The sequence below is a fragment of the Tubulanus polymorphus genome, chromosome 8, assembly GCF_964204645.1.
Source record: "Tubulanus polymorphus chromosome 8, tnTubPoly1.2, whole genome shotgun sequence".
NCBI lineage: Eukaryota > Metazoa > Nemertea > Palaeonemertea > Tubulaniformes > Tubulanidae > Tubulanus > Tubulanus polymorphus.
Window position 1 is genome coordinate 14,887,774 of NC_134032.1, and position 18,008 is coordinate 14,905,781.

Genomic DNA, 18,008 nt, shown 5'->3' on the forward strand with positions numbered 1-18,008 from the left:
ATCCAAAATAAATAAAAATAAATTATCTCCATAAATTAAAACTGAAACTGAATTTAGTTTAATTCGTTATTTATTAATCGACTTATTTCATGATGAGGACGATACAAGAATTTTTTACATTCGAAAAATTCGACGAAGATTTTTACAAAGATGCCCGTAATTATAAATGATATTATTGGTGACCGATTTTCGGGGGGAGGAGGGCGGCGAGTTTCTTTTACAATAATGTGTTTTTCGCGATAAGGATTTATGTACAAGAGTGATATATATCAACAGCATAGGATACGTATTAGATACAACAGTAGACATCGGCGCTCGAGTTGGATCAGTTCAACAATTTTCGTGGTTTCAAAAAGGTCTGATTTGTGCAGATTGTTGCGTTATTGGAGAAGGATAGTTGACTATTTTGTTTATGTGGGTCTGAGAATCTCTTTGACGAGCAGAGTCCACTAGTATACCCGTATAATCCTAGCCTTTCGTTTGAAGCTACCCATCCAAACCTGGATTATGCAAAATTATGCAAAAGTCAGGACTGCTAATTAAGGCATATAAGGCCAAAAAAAATTGATACCTTGTTTCTCCGCTCTGCTGAGCTTAAATGTTGACCCGGCCGGCCGCCTATCTACCCTATACATTACTTTTTTAAAAATCGTGATCAATTTCACCATAACAGACCCTACCGCTATAGAAATGAACTGTTTATAAATTTTATCATATTTTACAAAAATGACCCGACCGCTGCGGAGAAACAAGGTATCATTTTTGTTTAGCCTAAGGGATCATTCATTAATTACGTACGCATAAAATTTGAATTTTTCAACCCCCCTCCCCCTCTGTACGCAAAATCGGCCATTTTTCATATACATTAAGCATTACAGTACGCAATTTCACTGACTCCTCCCCCTCCCCTAATGCGTACGTAATAAATGAATGACCCCTAAGCAATTTTTGGAAAATTCAAATTTTACAATTCCTCCGAATTACTTTCTACCAAAGATGTTTTCATTCGCCTCTAAATTTATATCAATCTAATTACGTTGAATAACTTTCGTAAACTTTATAAACACAAACAGACAATTAAAACTTTAAACTTTGTATTCTATTAATAGCATCATTCTAACAGAAATAGCTAATGTTTCGCATCATTAAATAACGCAACCTTTCATGAACTTATCATTAAGACAAAAACCCACTATCTACGGATTAAAAGAATTTAAAAACAAGAATTTATTTATTCAATCTAAAATATATATAAGATACGACGTTGACACCTGACGATGATCTCTAGGGTGAGATCGAAACGTCGTGTCTTTTAAATATTTTAGATTTAATAAATAAATTCTGGTTTTTAAATTCTTTTAATCTGTAGATAGTGGGTTTTTATCTTATTATCCGTTCACCACGTTTGAGTGAACAGGATATCGTTCTATAACTTATCATTGTTAATCAGTCATTAACACATTCAGAATCTTACTAAGCGAGAAACAAAATCTATATGTCTGAGTCACAGGCATATTTAACATGTCACAGGTGGTCAGTTGACCTAGGGGTGAACTGTGATTGGCTGCAAGGTTTGCATTTGCATGTCACAGGTGGTCAGCTGACCTAAGGTTCAGGGTTATGATTGGCTGGCTAGAGTTGAATTGGTTTTGATGTTGCTGACCTAGGGTTGAGTTGATTGGCTGGCTAGGGTTACATGTGTAAGGCCACATGTATGTGACAGGTGATTTGTGATCATGAATACTACTCACACAGTTACCTGTCCCATTAATGTAGTGTATATTTAGTGTAAAAGCTGAGCTGAGTTCACTGGTGTTTTCTTTTCCAGTAAATAAAACAAAATTTTAAAATGAAGTAGAATCCACTGCTTGAAGTAGAACTTTCTAAACTGAAGAAAATACTCCAGATTTTGTCAGTATTTGACACCAACTTTGGATAGAATTTTACCAGTCTCAACTTTAAGAGACAGAGTTAACTGTATTTCACAAACTCTTACTCAGTATTTAACACCAACTCGGGGTAGAATTTCACCAGTCTCAACTTTACCGCAGTAAGAGACAGAGTCTACTGTATATCACAAACTCTTACTCAGTATCTGACACCAACTCGGTGTAGAATTTTACCGGTCTCAACTTTACCGCAGTAAGAGACAGAGTCTACTGTATTTCACAAACTCATACTCAGTATTTGACACCAAATCGGGGTAGAATTTTACCAGTCTCAACTTTACCGCAGTAAGAGACAGAGTCTACTGTATTTCACAAACTCTTCCTCAGTATTTAACACCAACTCGGGGTAGAATTTTACCAACTTTACCGCAGTAGGAGACTGCTATAGTCCATCCACTATCTCACATTTTGGTATAGGGGTTATCTATTTTACACATAGTATGACATACATAGGAATGTTATATTGCTTGGAATAATTTGAGAAGAAGTTTTGTACACACAATTCTGACAATGGAATTGAAGCTAACAGTTTTATTTGAAAGGCACTCACTTTATTGAGCCATGAATAGTTATATATATATATAAAATGCCATCAATTCAAGTATTAATCTGCAGCCTCAGGTCCTGGGACTCTGGTTCCAGTTCCATAGTTCTGAGTTAAGTCCAAAAGTGGTCTTAAATGTTGAGACTGGTCTTAGATTTTTAGATTGGCTATAGAACAAAGTTAGTCTTCGACTGGTCTTAAGTCTAAGCCATGACTATGCAACCGGCCCCTGGACACTAAAGCCCTGGGGCACATTGCTCATTGATAGTCACAATGAACTTTAAGTTGTCGCTACTATCCACTGGTTATCTTGAACCAACTGGTTAACTCTAAACAACTTTTGAGCAACTGCATCTCCTACTGTTGAATATTTTACCAGTACTTTTTGTCTAAGGGAGGGAGTGGGTTGCGGGTGAAGGATGGGTGGTGGTGTCAGTAGCTGAAGGCTGCAGTTTAATACCTGCGTGAGGTCAGACTCCCTCCTCACACTCTCTACACTCCGTTCTCAGTTCATAAATTCGTAATTTGATTTTAAGCACAATTTTTTTTTCGTTAATACATCTCAACGATAATACACGGTGGCGCCCTCGCGCACAGCACATTTCAACTCTCGGACTAGTAGTAGTATTCCACATCACCAGTAGGTGGCGTCGTTGTTATTTCGTGGCGCTCAGCGGATCGTCGAATATACTCGGAGCGTCGAAGATCGATGTTTCCGGGGTCGACGATGAATCGGACGCCGCCGCCGGTGATTTCTTTGATGATTTTTTCGTCGTCGCCGCGGTGGCGCCCCCAGTTTTTTTCGTTTTCGACTTTGTCGTCGACGGCGATGAGAAAATATCATCTGAAAATAATAACAATTGAACATAATCTAATAGGGGCGGCACTTCTTTCCACTTGACTTGCTTTTTCCCCCAACTATTGTCTGACATGTATCCGTTGCTTCCCAAGTCAGTAACCTGTCTGTGGTTTAGTTTCACGATCGGATATTTCACAAACAACGTATCTATTGGTATAAGCCCATCCGATTATAAAAAGCTTACCACTAATGATTAGGTAACTAACTATTGCTTTCCCCCATTTGATACGCTTAGAATCCAATCAATTCACACAGTCGTTAGACATGATAGACATGATTGTAGTTAAAAAATATGAGATAACTTATTTAGATAACTAATTACTAATTACATCGATACACTTCTTCTAGCAAAGTCCATCAATTTAACCCTTTCAGTGCTGGCTAATTAATACCCTATAGTGCTGAAGATAATTTGAAAATTTTGAAAAATTCCACCCTAGTGTGTTGAATAACGGGAATACCACTATAGTGCGTCTACACCGCGGTGCAGTGTATCGTTAGTTACTAATATTTCACTATGTTTGACAGGTGCTGCCATCTTTCAAGAGAGATATTTCGTAATTACTAATTACATCAATACACCGCATTGCGGCGTACTAGCAAAATCAATCACCGATTTATACACCGCACTGCGGTGTAGACGCACTGAAAGGGTTAAAAGGCGGCCACTTTTATTTGACTTGCTTCTATGCTGACAATTCCCTGACAATGTATCTTATTGTTTTCCCTGATTTGATCTGCTAAGCAATCAACGCAGTCAAATACGTTTAAACAAAAACCGTTTGATTTTTTAGCACAATCTCGACAAAATTCCCCGACTTTTTTTTAAAGAATAGAAATTTCCCTGATTTCCAGGTGAGTAGTGGCCACCTCATCTGCTCGTTACCACGGTAACGACCGGTACTAACCGATATCGTCGTCTTTGAATATTGATTTAGTGGCAGACGTCGCCGTTTTCTTTTTCGGTTTTTTGTCGACGTTCGATATTTTCGGAACGTCGGCGAAAATGTCGGTGTCGTCCGCGAACAACGAATCGTCCGTCACTTTCTTCTGTCGCTTCGATTTAGATTTAGTCGTCGTCGTGGCAACGGCCTTGAAATGATCTTCGTCCTGAAAATGATTAGTCGAATATTTTTGTTGAAATCGAAAAGAAACCGACGGCTCAATCTGGGCGAAATAACGCGGCCACATTTAGTAAAAGCTAAACCGTAAGTAAACTTACCCCAAATATGTCAGGTTCTACAGATGTAGCTGCTGGTTGTACAGATGCGGCTGCAGGTTGTACAGATGCGGCTGCAGGTGCTACTGATGGTAAAACAGGTGCTGTTTGTTTATTGTTAGATTCTGGTGATTCAGCTGTAAATTGAATACGATATAAGTTATAGCCAATCACAGGTTTTGACCGCTACTGCTGACATACTATTTTTTGTACACAGTTCCTCCAGGAGATTTACGTAAACTCAAGGAGGAGTTTTACTGTAAACTCAGGGAGGAGTTTTACCGCAAACTCAAGGAGTTTTACTGTAAACTCAAGGAGGAGTTTTACTGTAGGAGATTTACCGTCAACTTGAGAAGGAATTTACCATTAACTTGAAGAAATTTACTGTAAACCCAAGGAGATTTACTGTTGGCCTAAGGAGATTACCGCAAACCCAAGGAGGAAATTTACCGTTAACTCAAAGAGGAGTTTACCATTAACTGGAGGAGTTTACCATTAACTGGAGGAGTTTAGCATTAACTGGAGGAGTTTAGCATTAACTGGAGGAGTTTACCATTAACTGGAGGAGTTTACCAAGGAGGAGTTTATTACTTACTCTTCGATATTAAACTCGGTAAATCTTTTTCAACTTTTGCTTTTCTTTCTTCTCGTTCTTTCACGAATTCGGGAGCGAATAAATCCTCGCTCTCCGGCGACATGATTCGATCCGATTCGTCGCTGAAAATTCCCGGAGATTCAGCGTCGAGGAAACGACTCTTTTTAGACGACGACGAACTACTGGCGCCCCCTGTCCCGAAAATATCGCTATCGTCGTCGTCGAATATCGAAGACGACGTTGATTTCGTTTTAGCCGGAGTCCCGAATAAATCCGTCGGTTTTTTAACCTCCGTCGATATCTTAACAATCGGAGGAGCTGCCGCGGTATCCAACGGCGACGCGTCGGATTTAATAGCAGTCTTACTCGTCGTCGTCGTCGTGGAAACAACGTCGCCGAAAATATCGTTTGAAATTTTATTTTCGGAAGAATTTGAATTCGGTGTTCGCTCCTCGACGGAGGAACCGTTCAATAAATCCGAATTTGAATTAGTTGTTTTATCCGTATTCCAAATATCGGCGTCGTTGCCGAGGCCGAGGTCGTCGTTTCCGAACATATCGTGACTCGGCGTCGGAACGTGTCTCGTGGTGGCACCACCATCGGTAGTTTGATTGTTCGTCGTTCGATCACTAGGTGGCGTACTGCTGGATGGAATGGAATCGGTAACGTCGGAGTTCTGGTTACGTCTGCTCGTCGCCCTTGACGGTAGACGACGTTTATTCTGTACTTTCGCTCGACCCTGAAACCAAATTCATAAAATAAAATCAGCTTCAAGTTAGATTCAAGTCCAAAGATTTCCTTTCACTTCCAATGACACAAAACAAGGTGGCGCCAATTTTGTTTGATTTGACTTTTACCCGACTATTTCCTGAAATGCACATTGTTTTTTTCCCCTGATTTGATCTACACAGTCAAATATATAAAACATAGACGGAAACTGTTTGAAATTGATTGTAGTTAAAGAATATGAGATAACTAATTGAGATAACTAATTGAGATAACTAATTTAGATAACTTATTATTACTAATTTTTAACTACAAGAAATTACTAATTACATCGATACACTACATCTAGCAAATTCCATCATCAATTTACAAGGTCGCCACTTTTATTTGACTAACTTTTCCCCCCGACTATTCCCCTGACATACACGTTTTCCCTGACTTGATCAGCTAAGAATCCAATCAATAAACACAGTAAATGTAAGACATTGACGGAAACTGTTTTTAACTGATTTTCACATTGTTTTCCCTGACTTGATCTGCTAAGAATCCAATCGATTACCCAAACACAGTCAAATACGTAAGACAAAGACGGAGACTGTTTGATTTTACGCATGATCTACCAATCTCAACAAATCTCCCTGACTTTTAGCTTTTTGTTACAAAATTTCCTGACTTTTTTTAGAAAAGAAAATTCCCTGACTTTTCCGTGATTTCCAGGTAAGTGGCGCCCCCTGTTAAACTGTAGGGTCCAACAGAGAACTGTTGAACTCAGTTTGTGGCGGTCGTTACCTTGTTAGCACTACTGAGCGGTTTAACGTTCGCTGGTTGCTCAAACGATATCCCGTCCTCCGTGGGCGTTCTCATAGGTGGCGCTGCACCCGGTAGTAGAGCAGACGGATTTATACTCAAACCGGACTGCGCACAAAAAACAAAACAAAATTGTTTAAGGTTTAATTTCCGAAAAACTATTTATAATGTAATCGAAATTCTTAACAACGCTAACCTGCAACTGTTTGATAGGTGAAGTGCCGTTGAGTTGTTTCTCTTGTTTGCCAGTAGGAGGCGTTGGTGTGAACAGTTCCCCGCCATCGTCACCTGTAGATTCGTTGAGTAACGAACGACCACCAGTAGGGGGCGCCGTCGGTTTAGGAGCAGACGCGAATAAATCATTCTCGTCGTCTGCCGGAGTCGATTCTCCGAATAAAGGATCGTATTTCGGTTTGGAAATCTCCGGTAGCGGAGGATCGCTCGGAGGTCTCGGTTTCTCCGGACTGGGAGTGGACTTCAGACCGGATCTCACGGCGAACGGATCGATTCCTCCGAACATCGAGACTCCTCCAATCGGTTTCTTCGATCTCGTCGTTGTCATCGTTTCTACTGGCGACTACAATGAAATAATTTCAAAATTCCGTAAGTTATTACCACGGTTACCGCAGATCGAGTGAGGATTCAACGATTGAATTTTCATCGGATTCGTAGCGAATCTGTAAACTTTGTCAGTTATTACCACGGTTACCATAATTTGAATTCAACTGTTGAAATCTTTACCTCATCCTTTTTAGAATCGGTCGTAGATGATGAACTAGTAACTCCCTCTATATTAACGTCGGTCGTCGCGAGAAAATTCGGTCGAATTGCCGCGGCTGGTTTCCGCTCTGAAGCGAAGAGGCCGTCATCCTCATCTTTATCATCATCACCACCGAAAAGATCGGTACTACTCGATTTAACAGTTACCCCGGCAACAGTAGCAGACGTATTATTAACGACGACCGAAGACTTAGGTTGCGCCAGAGATGGTGGAGGCTTCTCCTTAAAAATAGATTCATTAATAGAGTATGAAAATCCACTTGTGGCAAGTGAAGATCCACCAGATGTCACTAATGTGCAGTAGGACATCAACTACTGCAGTAATTGAGGATTCCACTTGTGGCAAGTGAGGATCCACTTGGTGGTCACTAGTTGTCTGTAAACACTGACTGTGACACCACCTGGTGTTGAATTACGACACTAACCGTAGTCGGTGAATTCAGCGGACTCGACGCTCCGAACAGATCGACAGACGGATTGTCGTCGACTGCCGGCTTCGAGAATAAAATATCGTCATCGGCATCGTCGAAAAGACTTTTACTTCCTGTTCGCTTCTTTTCCGTCGACTGAAAGAAAAGTTAAAACGATTTCGAAAAATTCACATGAAAATAAATCTATTCCGGCGATCACCGCCAGAAACCAGCGAGGCGATCACCGGGGGGACACTGACCTGATTTTTCGCTTCTGGTTTTTTCGCCGGTTTCGTCGATGGGGCAACCGTCGCCGTGGAACCGAACAAATCGTCGTCGTCATCGTCGTCGAACAGCGATAATGTCGTTTTCCTACTAGGTGGCGCCGCTGCTGCTTTACTGGAAGCATTCGGCGTTGTTGATTTTTTTTCGTCCTTGACGGACGTCGATGAAAATAAATCAACGCTATCCTCGAATAAACTTGATTTACCAGCAGACGCAGGAGCAGCAGATGGACTCGATATTGTCCGCTCGTTGTTAGGCGCTTGTTTTTTAGCGGCCGTCGTCGAGAAGAAATCATCGTCGTCGGCGAATAAAATGCTGCTGCCGCGTGATTTACCAACGTCTTTAGCGGCGGATGGTTTTGTAGTCACGGCGCCGAACAGGTCGTCACCGGCGATGTCGTCTTCTTCGTCGAATAAACCACCTCCGAATTTCGGTTTCGGTTTCCTGCAAATTTTTCATCAGTTAAAAATATTTAAATTTGAATGAATCTGAATGGTTTTAGATGTAGGGATGGTTTGGTTGACGAAATTAAACCTGGTGGTGGTTGATGGAATTAAACCTGGTGGTGGTTGATGGAATTAAACCTGGTGGTGGTTGACCGAATTAAACCTGGTTTACCTGTCTATTTTTTGTTCCTCCGGTTCCTCGGAGAATAAACTGTTGCTCGATTGCGACGAACTGCGTTCAACCTTCGAAGAGCCACGAGCAGACGAACTTTTCGATTCGCTCCGATCATCGTCGTCGGATACATCGTCATCGTCGGATCGCGGCGGCGGTGGATGATGCTTCGCCAAGATGGCCGCCGTAAGAGGGTTGCCAGCGTTACCGAATATAGACACCCCGCCGATCGGAGCCTAAAACAAACGACAAAAAACGAAATGAAAACAAAATTCAGTGAGAAAAATTTCCATTTTTCTAAGCAATGAAAAAATACAGACTTTTCCTTTTTTAGATTCGGCCTTCTTCGTTTCCTCCTTTCTATTCAAAGCAGACGCAGCGAACATGTCCTCCTCATCGTCATCAAGGAAACTTCCACTAGAGGGCGCTGGTTTACCTAAGATGACATTCCGTTACTTCATATGCATAATTCATCAAAAACCTCGAATTCAAATTTTCTCTCACTTACCGCTAGTTTTATTCGGTTTTGCTGTTGCCATGGCAGCGAACAGACCGTTGTCATCTTCATCATCGTCGTCGAACAACCCGCCACCGCGAGAGGGCGCCACCGGTTTCTTTGTCGTCTGCTGCTGTGGTTTATCATCTGGAGGTGAGTTTTTAAATAGTTCACTATCGCCCCCTATAAAACATTGAAAAAGGAATTCTAGGTCATGGATTTATCTTTCTCTTCTCAGGGTGGCCGAGGAGGGGGTATTTATTTTCGGGGGGTTTAATGCTAAGCGGAGGATGTTCTAGAAGAGAGTGTTATCTATTTATTTTACCTGCGAAGATTGACACGCCACCTGTTGGCACTTTTTTCCCGCTGTACGTTCGGTCTCTGTTGGTCTCTGTAATACGGAGCAACGATTGCACTTTTTACGACGAAGAAACTTCGACACAAATTACGATTTCATGATTTCCGAATCGAGATTTTCTCGTTACCTTTTTCGCCATGATTTTCATCTTCGGATGAATTGTGATCGTCGTTATCGGCGACGGACGTCGTCATCGGTTTTTTAGATTTAATCGCCGCGGATTCATCATCATCGTAGACATCATCGAACAGACCTCCCTAAAAACAAAACACGTACATTATGAATCGTATTTGCCCTCACTGTAACACTGTCGGCGACGAATCCCATTTTCTTTTTTATTGTAAACTGCAGGATAACTTAAGAACTAAATATGATATTGTAAATCTAAACCTAGACACTTTTACTTTTCTTTCGGCCTTTACTAATCCCAATAAACCAATCTTCTTAAATATCGCGAAATCTATATGTTAGACATTGTATTACTTCTCTCTCTCCTTTTATTATTTTTCTTTTAGTGCACATGTTTTTTTTGTTTTTTTGTCTGTTTGTTGTTGTTATTGTTGTTTTTCTTCATTTACAATCTTATACTTTGGATTTATGATGAATAAATTAAAATTGAAATTGAATTATGATTGTCGGAGAATGTGAAACGCAGCAGACGCTCTCCAGGGGGAGACACTACCTTAGGGTCGTCGAAGAGACCACCGCCTCCCGAAAACAATCCCATCTGATCTTCAGGTTCCTCGGCCGGCGCTCCAAATAAATCTGTCATAAACAAATCAATATTGATTATAGAAATGACCACTAGGTGTCACTGAAGCGACCACTAGGTGTCACTGTCATACCTTCGTCTTCCTGCTGCTGTTGTTTCTGCTGTTTCTTGCTGCCTTTGTTACCATGGTGATGATGATGATGGTGTCGATGTTTTTTACTGCCGTGACTCGTTCCCGATTCGGTACGTTTACGCGGTGGCGCCCTCTTTTGTTCGGTTCCTTCATCGTCTGCTTCCTCTTCCTCTTCTTCGTCATTCGCTGCTGCTGATGGTGGCGCCACCGCGGCTCCGAGTCTTCTTGCTAATTCGTCCTGGAAGCCGCCCGTAGGTGGCACTTTCTGCAAGAAGTGGATTCGAGGCGAAATTATAAAAACGTTTTGGTAGAATTTCTTAATTTTTCGAGACGATTTTTTGAAAATTTACTTTTTTCTCCTCATTTTCGATGAATAATTCAGATTCTGATTCTTCTTCATTCGATTCTTTGCCGAACAAATCTTCTTTATCGCTCTATAGAATAACAAGCGCCATCTATTGAGCACTGTATTCAACGGATGAATTTCTCTCGTATGGAAGTTTTTTTTTTTTAAACGTTACCTGATTATTATCGTCGCTGCCAGATTTTGCGTCACTCGATGAACTCGAATACGACTGCAACAAAAATTTTTATCAGAATTTTTTCAGGAATTTCTGTATTCGTTTAGATTTAGGTTTGGTATAGATCAGGGACCTTTCACCAAGAATATCCTGATTAAATCATCACCAGCAAGAACAACGAGACATCAAAAATTCAAATTCCCTGATTAAATGATAAGATATCCTCAGTGAGGGCTGTTTCTTATCAAGAGGTTCCTTGTGACACTCGTCACCAGCAAGAACAACGAGACACCAAAAATTCAAATTCCCTGATTGATTATAAGATATTCTCAGTGAGGGCTGTTTCTTATCAAGTGGTTCTTTGTGCCACTGGTCACCAGCAAGAATTCAAATTCCCTGATAAAGTTACGAGATATCCTCAGTGAGGGACGTTTCTTATCAAGAGGTTCCTTGTGACACTCATCACCAACAAGAACAACTAGACACCAAAAATCCAAATTCCCTTATTTTCTCTGGATTAACCTGATCAGCATGAACCCTGCTTTCCACAGCTCAGTCGGAGCCTTTAATTTTAAAGTCTAAGATCATTTCTTATTGTTCCCTCGCTCAACCAGGTAGTCGTCGTACAGATTGTTCTCGGTTTACCTCAGTTTCTGATCCCGATTCAGATCCCGATTCATCGCTGAATTTTACTTCATCTTCGGATTCGACGCTTCCAGCTTCTGATTCAGTTTCTTCTTCATCTTCTGATAATGGAAAATCAGATATAATTGAAATATCGATCGAGTTTCCAGGAGAAACTTGTGAAATATATATTCTTACCGGAATACTCCTTAAGTCCGACCGTGTCGTCCTGGTGAAAAGCTGGGGTTCCTATTATATGCGGCAGAGCTCTGCTTGAATACGGGTCCTAAAAATAACCCCCCCAAAAAAATTTACTTTCATAAAAATCTTTTTTTCAAACATTCAATTTCGAAAATATGTTTCGATCTAAAAATTGGGGAAAACATTTTTCGGAAATGAAAAGAAAAATTATTTCGACGAAAAATTAGCTGACCTTGACTCTCATAATCGGCTCGACTCGTTCCCGGTCGTCATCGTCCTCCGAGTCGGAGCCACCCACGTTCATGTCGAGTTCCTCGAAAGCGTTATCGATGACGTTTAATCCGAATTGAATCGCTTCGGTCATACGCGGAATTAATTCGGCTTCTTTTTCCTCTCGTGTTTTCTCTCTTTCATCCTTCTTCTTCTCGTCGTTCGTCGCATCGGTCGTAACGTCCTCGTCGTAAACCCTCTATAAATACAAACGTAAACCCTCTATAAATACAAATGTAAACCCTCTATAAATACAAATGTCAACCCTCTATAAATACAGACATCAATCTTTGCTAAGATTTTAAAAAGAGACGACTAAAAATAAAGACTTCTGCGCTGATGATACAAATGAAATCTAAACCTTCTAAAAATAGAAACAAACCATCTAACGTATGTATAAGGACCTTAAGGACAATGTCTCAAATTACAAATAGTTAACCTTTTAAAATACAAAGATCTCTAGTATCCTAACTCCTACTTCTACATGTACCAGATCTTTTTTTTAAATATAAAAAAAAAATTGGAAGTAGATATTTTGCCAATTATGGCATCTTTCTCAGGCGCTCTTTGGCAAATACATATAATTCAGAAATTCGATTTTTACAAGTTAGTATACCTATCATGATTGATAGAACACTATATTCGTGTTGACGCGATGTAGAGAGAATCCCACAATTATAACGAAAAAGTCCGAAAATGAAACTTCGAGATAGAAGTTTATTTATTATTTAAATAAACTACTATCTCGAAGTTTCATTTTCGGACTTTTTCGATATAATTGTGGGATTCTCTCTACTTAGTATATCTACTTTTCGAAACGTAAACTTACGTTTTCTACGAATTGCGTATTGGCGAGCATCATAAAATCATTGAATACGTTGTGAGTTCGGACGTTCGACATTTTAACCTCGTGCGACAATTCGTCCATTTGTCGATCGATTTCGTGAGTTCTCGAAACCATCTTCTGCGAGAAATCCTGAAGATGCAACAGCAACTGAAAAAATAATCAAAATTATTAAAACAAACAAATTTTCATCACTGATTTATTTTTCTTATATCGGTGTATTCTAATGATTGTCTTTTAGTTCCTGTCATTGACCTTCCTTTATAACATCTATATTTCTAAGTTATTATGTTATTTTCATCTCTCCGATGATTAAGTCGAAACTGTCAGAATTAACTGTTGAATCATCAACTACAGGTTTAACTCATTAACTCTCTGAATACCGAGATTAACATCGGTCTTTTTCGTAAAACTGTTAAATAATCGAACAATATCGAGCCAATAATGAAAATAAAATCATTGTCGTCATGGCTGCAACGTGTATCGTGTACCGGTCAACAATGCAATTAAAATCAATATCTAGGGTATAATTGTAGTCCCGGCAATAGTATTGCGTAAAGGCCAATAATGGAATTGAAATCAATATTTTTCTGACCCCTGCGTCACCGGCGAGAGACCAGTTTCCGGCATTTTTACGAATCTCGTCTATCGTCCATTTTCGTTCCCAGATTTTTTCTCCGTCTTCGCCGGTTGTCGCCGTTGGTCCATTCTGCTGCTGAAATAAAGAACAAATTAATCAGCTGAAAAAAGGAACAACGAGGAGAAGATTTTTTTTAATGTACTGTGGCAACTGAATGTTGATTGGGACTTTGTAAGAGTTAAGGACAAGAAAAGGTAACCCTTCCCATGAATATTTGCGATTGAAAACGTTATGAATCGATTGCCAACCAATTTCGAACCAGTTATTCGAAATTTCAATTTCGCAACTGTCAAATTTCTGAACCCGGAAGTAAACAAAAATCGATCGATATCTGCGCGTATCGGCTGTTTTGAATCGTTTAAAAATCCGTTAAACCGTTAAAATCGATATTTTCAAATAACTGTCGATCGGGTCTAATCGAATAACTTACAATAACGGCTGGATTTTCGTCTGCTCCCGATAAATGGTCGGGTAAAGGTTCGTCAGAAACGGGCGCAGGAGGAGTTGGTCCAGGCGCCATTTTGAATATAAATGTCATGTGATCTGTTTTCTCGGGTCGGCGCACTAGCCGCGGCGGGTTTACTAACGTCTCGAGCAGCGTTCTCGAGTAGCTAGTAGTTGCCCGCCGGATGAATCGAGCGCGTTTCGGGCCAGGTAGTTATCGATATTTTGACATTTGATCGATTTTAATCGTTTTTAGGTTTGATAATTATGATGTCAACGCTTAATATAACTATGACGAGTTTTAAACTTAGAAAGTGAAAGTAAATATTTGTATTTTAAACGATGAAACTTCTTATAAATCTACTGAAATACCTTTTTTAGAGGTCACCGACTGTGTGTCACTTTACAGGGCTAGTCTGAGTACCAGTCGTTGTTACGGTTCTGTACAACGTCTGGCGCTAAACTATCTTATAGAGGTTAACTCCTGTTAATAATACGGGTTATATTTTAAGATTCAAGAATAGGGGACTAGTGGTTAGGATTAGGGTTAGGTTTAGGGTTAGGGTTAGGTTTAGTTCCCTAATCATCATTAATTACTATATACATCTCTAGAAATGTCATTTAGAAAATAGGGAAGGAAAATGAGCTTGAAATGTTTCGTTGATCTAATTGATCTAAAGCCGGGCGTAGGTCGGCCTTGCGACGGCTTGCAACTCACTGCGACGCGACTCACTGCGACCGCCAACCGACCTACGCTACCTTGCGACTGCCAGCGACGGGTTACGACTGCCAGCGACATGTTCTACTTTCTGCGACGCGACCGTCGCAACCGATCTACGCGCTTTAACGACTGGGAGCAACTAGTCACACACAGTCGCTGACAATCGCGTCGCAACCGACTTATGCCCCCACTTGTGACGCAACGCGACGATCGCGTCACGTCGCAAGGCCGACCTACGCCCGCCTTAAGGCATCTACATGGATACAATCCAGAGACTATGTGATACAAAGCTAAAACAACATTATAGGACATGCATGTTATGGAACTAATGTCTATTTCAACCTGACTTGAGAGCATTCCGGGTGGCCTAGCTCACTCAGTGTTAGTAGTACATACCTGATAAAAGTCTTAGTAGGATCAGAAAGGACTGGCAGTCGACCTAAATCATCATTTTTTAATCCATTTACTGTATTGAAGGATTTCAAAAAAGTCTTCATGTTAAATTGACATTAGCCTTAATATGTTTAGCGTTTTGATTGTAGGTCGTGTTATTGTAAGAAGACAATGGGTAATGTACTGGGTACTGCAGGAGGAGCTGGCAGGGAGCCAGGAGATCGCGGCGGCGGCGCTGCGATACCGTGGAATATCAGTGAAGCCGGACCGATTAATGATTTAAACTATCCTCATTCGAGTCAAATGTTTTATTTTGTTTTGCATGGAATGATTCCATTGATAGGAGTTTGTTTGTTCGGTAAGTTGTGGTTGGAATTTGCTTGAGAGCACTTTATCATCTCTCCCTCCTCTCTCTACCCTCTCAGCTCCTATCCTCTCACTTTCTATCCCTCTCCTCTGTCACCACTTTCCGTCAATCTCCTCCCTCTCCCTCTCTCTCTTATCTCTTCACTCTTACAGGTTGGTCATTCCCTCTCCCTCCTCTTTCTCACTCTATCCCTATGGACCTTAAATTTCATCTCTCTCCTTTGTCAGTTCTCTCCTTACTCCCTTTCCCCCTTTCTCTCATCTCTCTCCTCTGTCACTTCTCTCCCTCTCTTATCTCTTCACTCTTTTACTGGTACACTATTCCCTCTCCCTCCTCTCCTCACCCTTATTCTCTCCCTATCCCCTTCCCTCTTACTTTCTTTCTCCTCAGTCACTGCTCTCCCTCTCTTATCTCTCCTTCTCTTACTGGTATGTCAATCCCTGTCCCTCCACTCTCTCCTCACTCTTAATCTCTCCCTATCCCCTTCCCTCTCATCTCTCCTGTCACTGCTCCCCCTCTCTATTATTGATACCTATTTTCTGTACCTCCTGTCCCTCCTCTCCTCACTCTTATTCTTTCCCTCTCATCTATCCTGTCACTGCTCCCCCTCTCTATTATTGATACCTATTTTCTGTACCTCCTGTCCCTCCTCTCCTCACTCTTATTCTTTCCCTCTCATCTATCCTGTCACTGCTCCCCCTCTCTATTATTGGTACCTATTTTCTGTACCTCCTGTCCTTCTTCTCTCTACTCACTCTTATTCTTTCCCTCTCATCTCTCCTGTCACTGCTCCCCCTCTCTATTATTGGTACCTATTTTCTGTACCTCCTGTCCCTCCTCTCTCTCCTGTCCCTCCTCTCTCTCTCATCACTCTTATTCTTTCCCTCTCATCTCTCCTGTCACTGCTCCCCCTCTCTATTATTGGTACCTATTTTCTGTACCTCCTGTCCCTCCTCTCTCTCCTGTCCCTCCTCTCTCTCTCATCACTCTTATTCTTTCCCTCTCATCTATCCTGTCACTGCTCCCCCTCTCTATTATTGGTACCTATTTTCTGTACCTCCTGTCCCTCCTCTCTCTCTCCTGTCCCTCCTCTCTCTCTCCTCACTCTTATTCTTTCCCTCTCATCTATCCTGTCACTGCTCCCCCTCTCTATTATTGGTACCTATTTTCTGTACCTCCTGTCCCTCCTCTCCTCACTCTTATTCTCTCCCTCTCATCTATCCTGTCACTGCTCCCTCTTTCTCTTACTGGTACATCATTCCCTGTCCCTCCTCTCTCTCCTCACTCTTATTCTTTCCCTCTCATCTCCTGTCCCTGCTCCCCCTTTCTATTATTGGTACCTCTTTTCCAGTCCCTCCTCTCTCTCCTCTCCCTACTCACTCTCTCCCTCTTTCTTATTGATACCTCTTTCCTTCCTCTCTCTCTCTGTTTGTCTCTCTCTCCCTCTTTCTCATCTCTACGTTCTATTCCATAGCCCAATCACGGAATCAATTGTCGTGAATGATTTCTATTTTTAGCTTACACAGCAAAACGTTACGAGAAAGATCGTCGTCAAATGGAGAACACGTGCGTGAATTTAAATCAGTTCATGTCGTCTGCTCGCCGACAGACGGACGCGAATTCGTCGACTAAAACTCCGCTCGGCTCGACGATGAGTAAAAACGATACGTTACAACTTCTAGAAAAACTAGAATCGGACGAAAATCGAAAAATGTCGCGTAAAATGTCCAAACTTCAAACGTACGATCAGGAACTGGAGAAAATTCTCGATATTCGGTGTTCGTTGTTTAAACGTCATCGCGATCGAGACATTCTTCAACGGAAACTCGTCGCCGATTTAACCCGACCCGACAACCCACTTCACGATTTAGACGTCTATAACGGGCTAACCGATATTTTCCGATACGATTATCTGTTTTGCGGACAAGCGAAAAAGGATAACGGCAAGTTCCGACAGTTGTACGTGCGTAACTGGAAATTAGAAACAGAATTGAACAAACATAAAGCGATCATCGAGAGGTTGAAAATGCAGTTAAAAAGTTAACTATTAAAATCTAGAGGTGATCGAATGCAATTGTAGCAAATAGAGAACTACCTTAAATTAGGGGCGGATTTAAGGGGTGGGCACGGGTGTCCTTTCTAACAAGATGGAGATCATCATTGAAATTTGATACTCATCCTCTCGGAATTTGCATCTTTTAGGAGGTATTTCTTCGAAAATATCTTAATACCCCCAGTGTGGAACCGATTTTATAAATCAAAATGTAAATAAATTAAGAATTTAAAATTCTAGGGAATAATTTTTCTGCTTTTTATTAGTGTTTTAAATCACTGTGGATTTCAAAGTAGCGACTGCAAAGGTTGGTATTTGTCAGCAGGTGCGAACCGCATATTACGGAAGCCCCTAGGTGACATATGAGATAGTTTTTTTCATAATTTCGACTTATTAAGTCGAATTTCGACATAATAAGTCGAAGTTCGACTTTTTATTT

The 18,008-nt window shown here is 41.0% G+C and overlaps 3 protein-coding genes across 3 annotated transcripts in view; 1 reads left to right on the forward strand and 2 right to left on the reverse strand.

The window, feature by feature from the left end:
• Window positions 1–67: 67 nt before the first annotated feature.
• Window positions 68–18,008, reverse strand: part of LOC141910086 (uncharacterized) — a 33,098-nt gene continuing 15,157 nt past the window's right edge. Inside the window, exon 10 of the transcript XR_012619826.1 lies at window positions 68–2,271. The gene's annotated coding sequence lies outside the window, so the exon portion shown is untranslated. The remainder of the gene's footprint in view (window positions 2,272–18,008) is intronic.
• LOC141910403 (uncharacterized) lies at window positions 2,271–14,111 on the reverse strand. Its single transcript, XM_074801141.1, has 24 exons — window positions 14,022–14,111; window positions 13,547–13,666; window positions 12,937–13,101; window positions 12,070–12,306; window positions 11,835–11,922; window positions 11,658–11,758; window positions 11,013–11,066; window positions 10,842–10,925; window positions 10,492–10,756; window positions 10,329–10,411; window positions 9,774–9,903; window positions 9,614–9,679; window positions 9,301–9,471; window positions 9,113–9,228; window positions 8,793–9,028; window positions 8,150–8,618; window positions 7,905–8,045; window positions 7,441–7,701; window positions 6,896–7,276; window positions 6,682–6,807; window positions 5,167–5,905; window positions 4,575–4,708; window positions 4,261–4,462; window positions 2,271–3,337 (listed from the first exon to the last, which is right to left on the reverse strand). Exons 1-24 carry the CDS (start codon window positions 14,109–14,111, stop codon window positions 3,150–3,152), a joined length of 4,647 nt encoding a protein of 1,548 aa, XP_074657242.1. The 3' UTR covers window positions 2,271–3,149.
• On the forward strand, window positions 14,197–17,791 carry LOC141910088 (uncharacterized). The gene is made up of 3 exons (XM_074800806.1): window positions 14,197–14,245; window positions 15,299–15,507; window positions 17,034–17,791. The coding sequence occupies exons 2-3, from the start codon at window positions 15,321–15,323 to the stop codon at window positions 17,558–17,560; spliced, it is 714 nt and encodes a 237-aa protein (XP_074656907.1). The 5' UTR covers window positions 14,197–14,245; window positions 15,299–15,320; the 3' UTR covers window positions 17,561–17,791.

Excerpts from the sequence above, each read along its gene's own strand:
- LOC141910403 (XM_074801141.1), bottom strand. The coding sequence starts at position 14,111 with ATGGCGCCTGGACCAACTCCTCCTGCGCCCGTTTCTGACGAACCTTTA. Across the intron at positions 9,229-9,300 it reads AAAACCGAATAAAACTAGCG|GTAAACCAGCGCCCTCTAGT; the intron begins GTAAGTGAGAGA and ends ATGTCATCTTAG. Across the intron at positions 8,619-8,792 it reads GAGGAACAAAAAATAGACAG|GAAACCGAAACCGAAATTCG; the intron begins GTAAACCAGGTT and ends AAAAATTTGCAG.
- LOC141910088 (XM_074800806.1), top strand. The coding sequence starts at position 15,321 with ATGGGTAATGTACTGGGTACTGCAGGAGGAGCTGGCAGGGAGCCAGGA. Across the intron at positions 15,508-17,033 it reads GATAGGAGTTTGTTTGTTCG|CTTACACAGCAAAACGTTAC; the intron begins GTAAGTTGTGGT and ends TTCTATTTTTAG.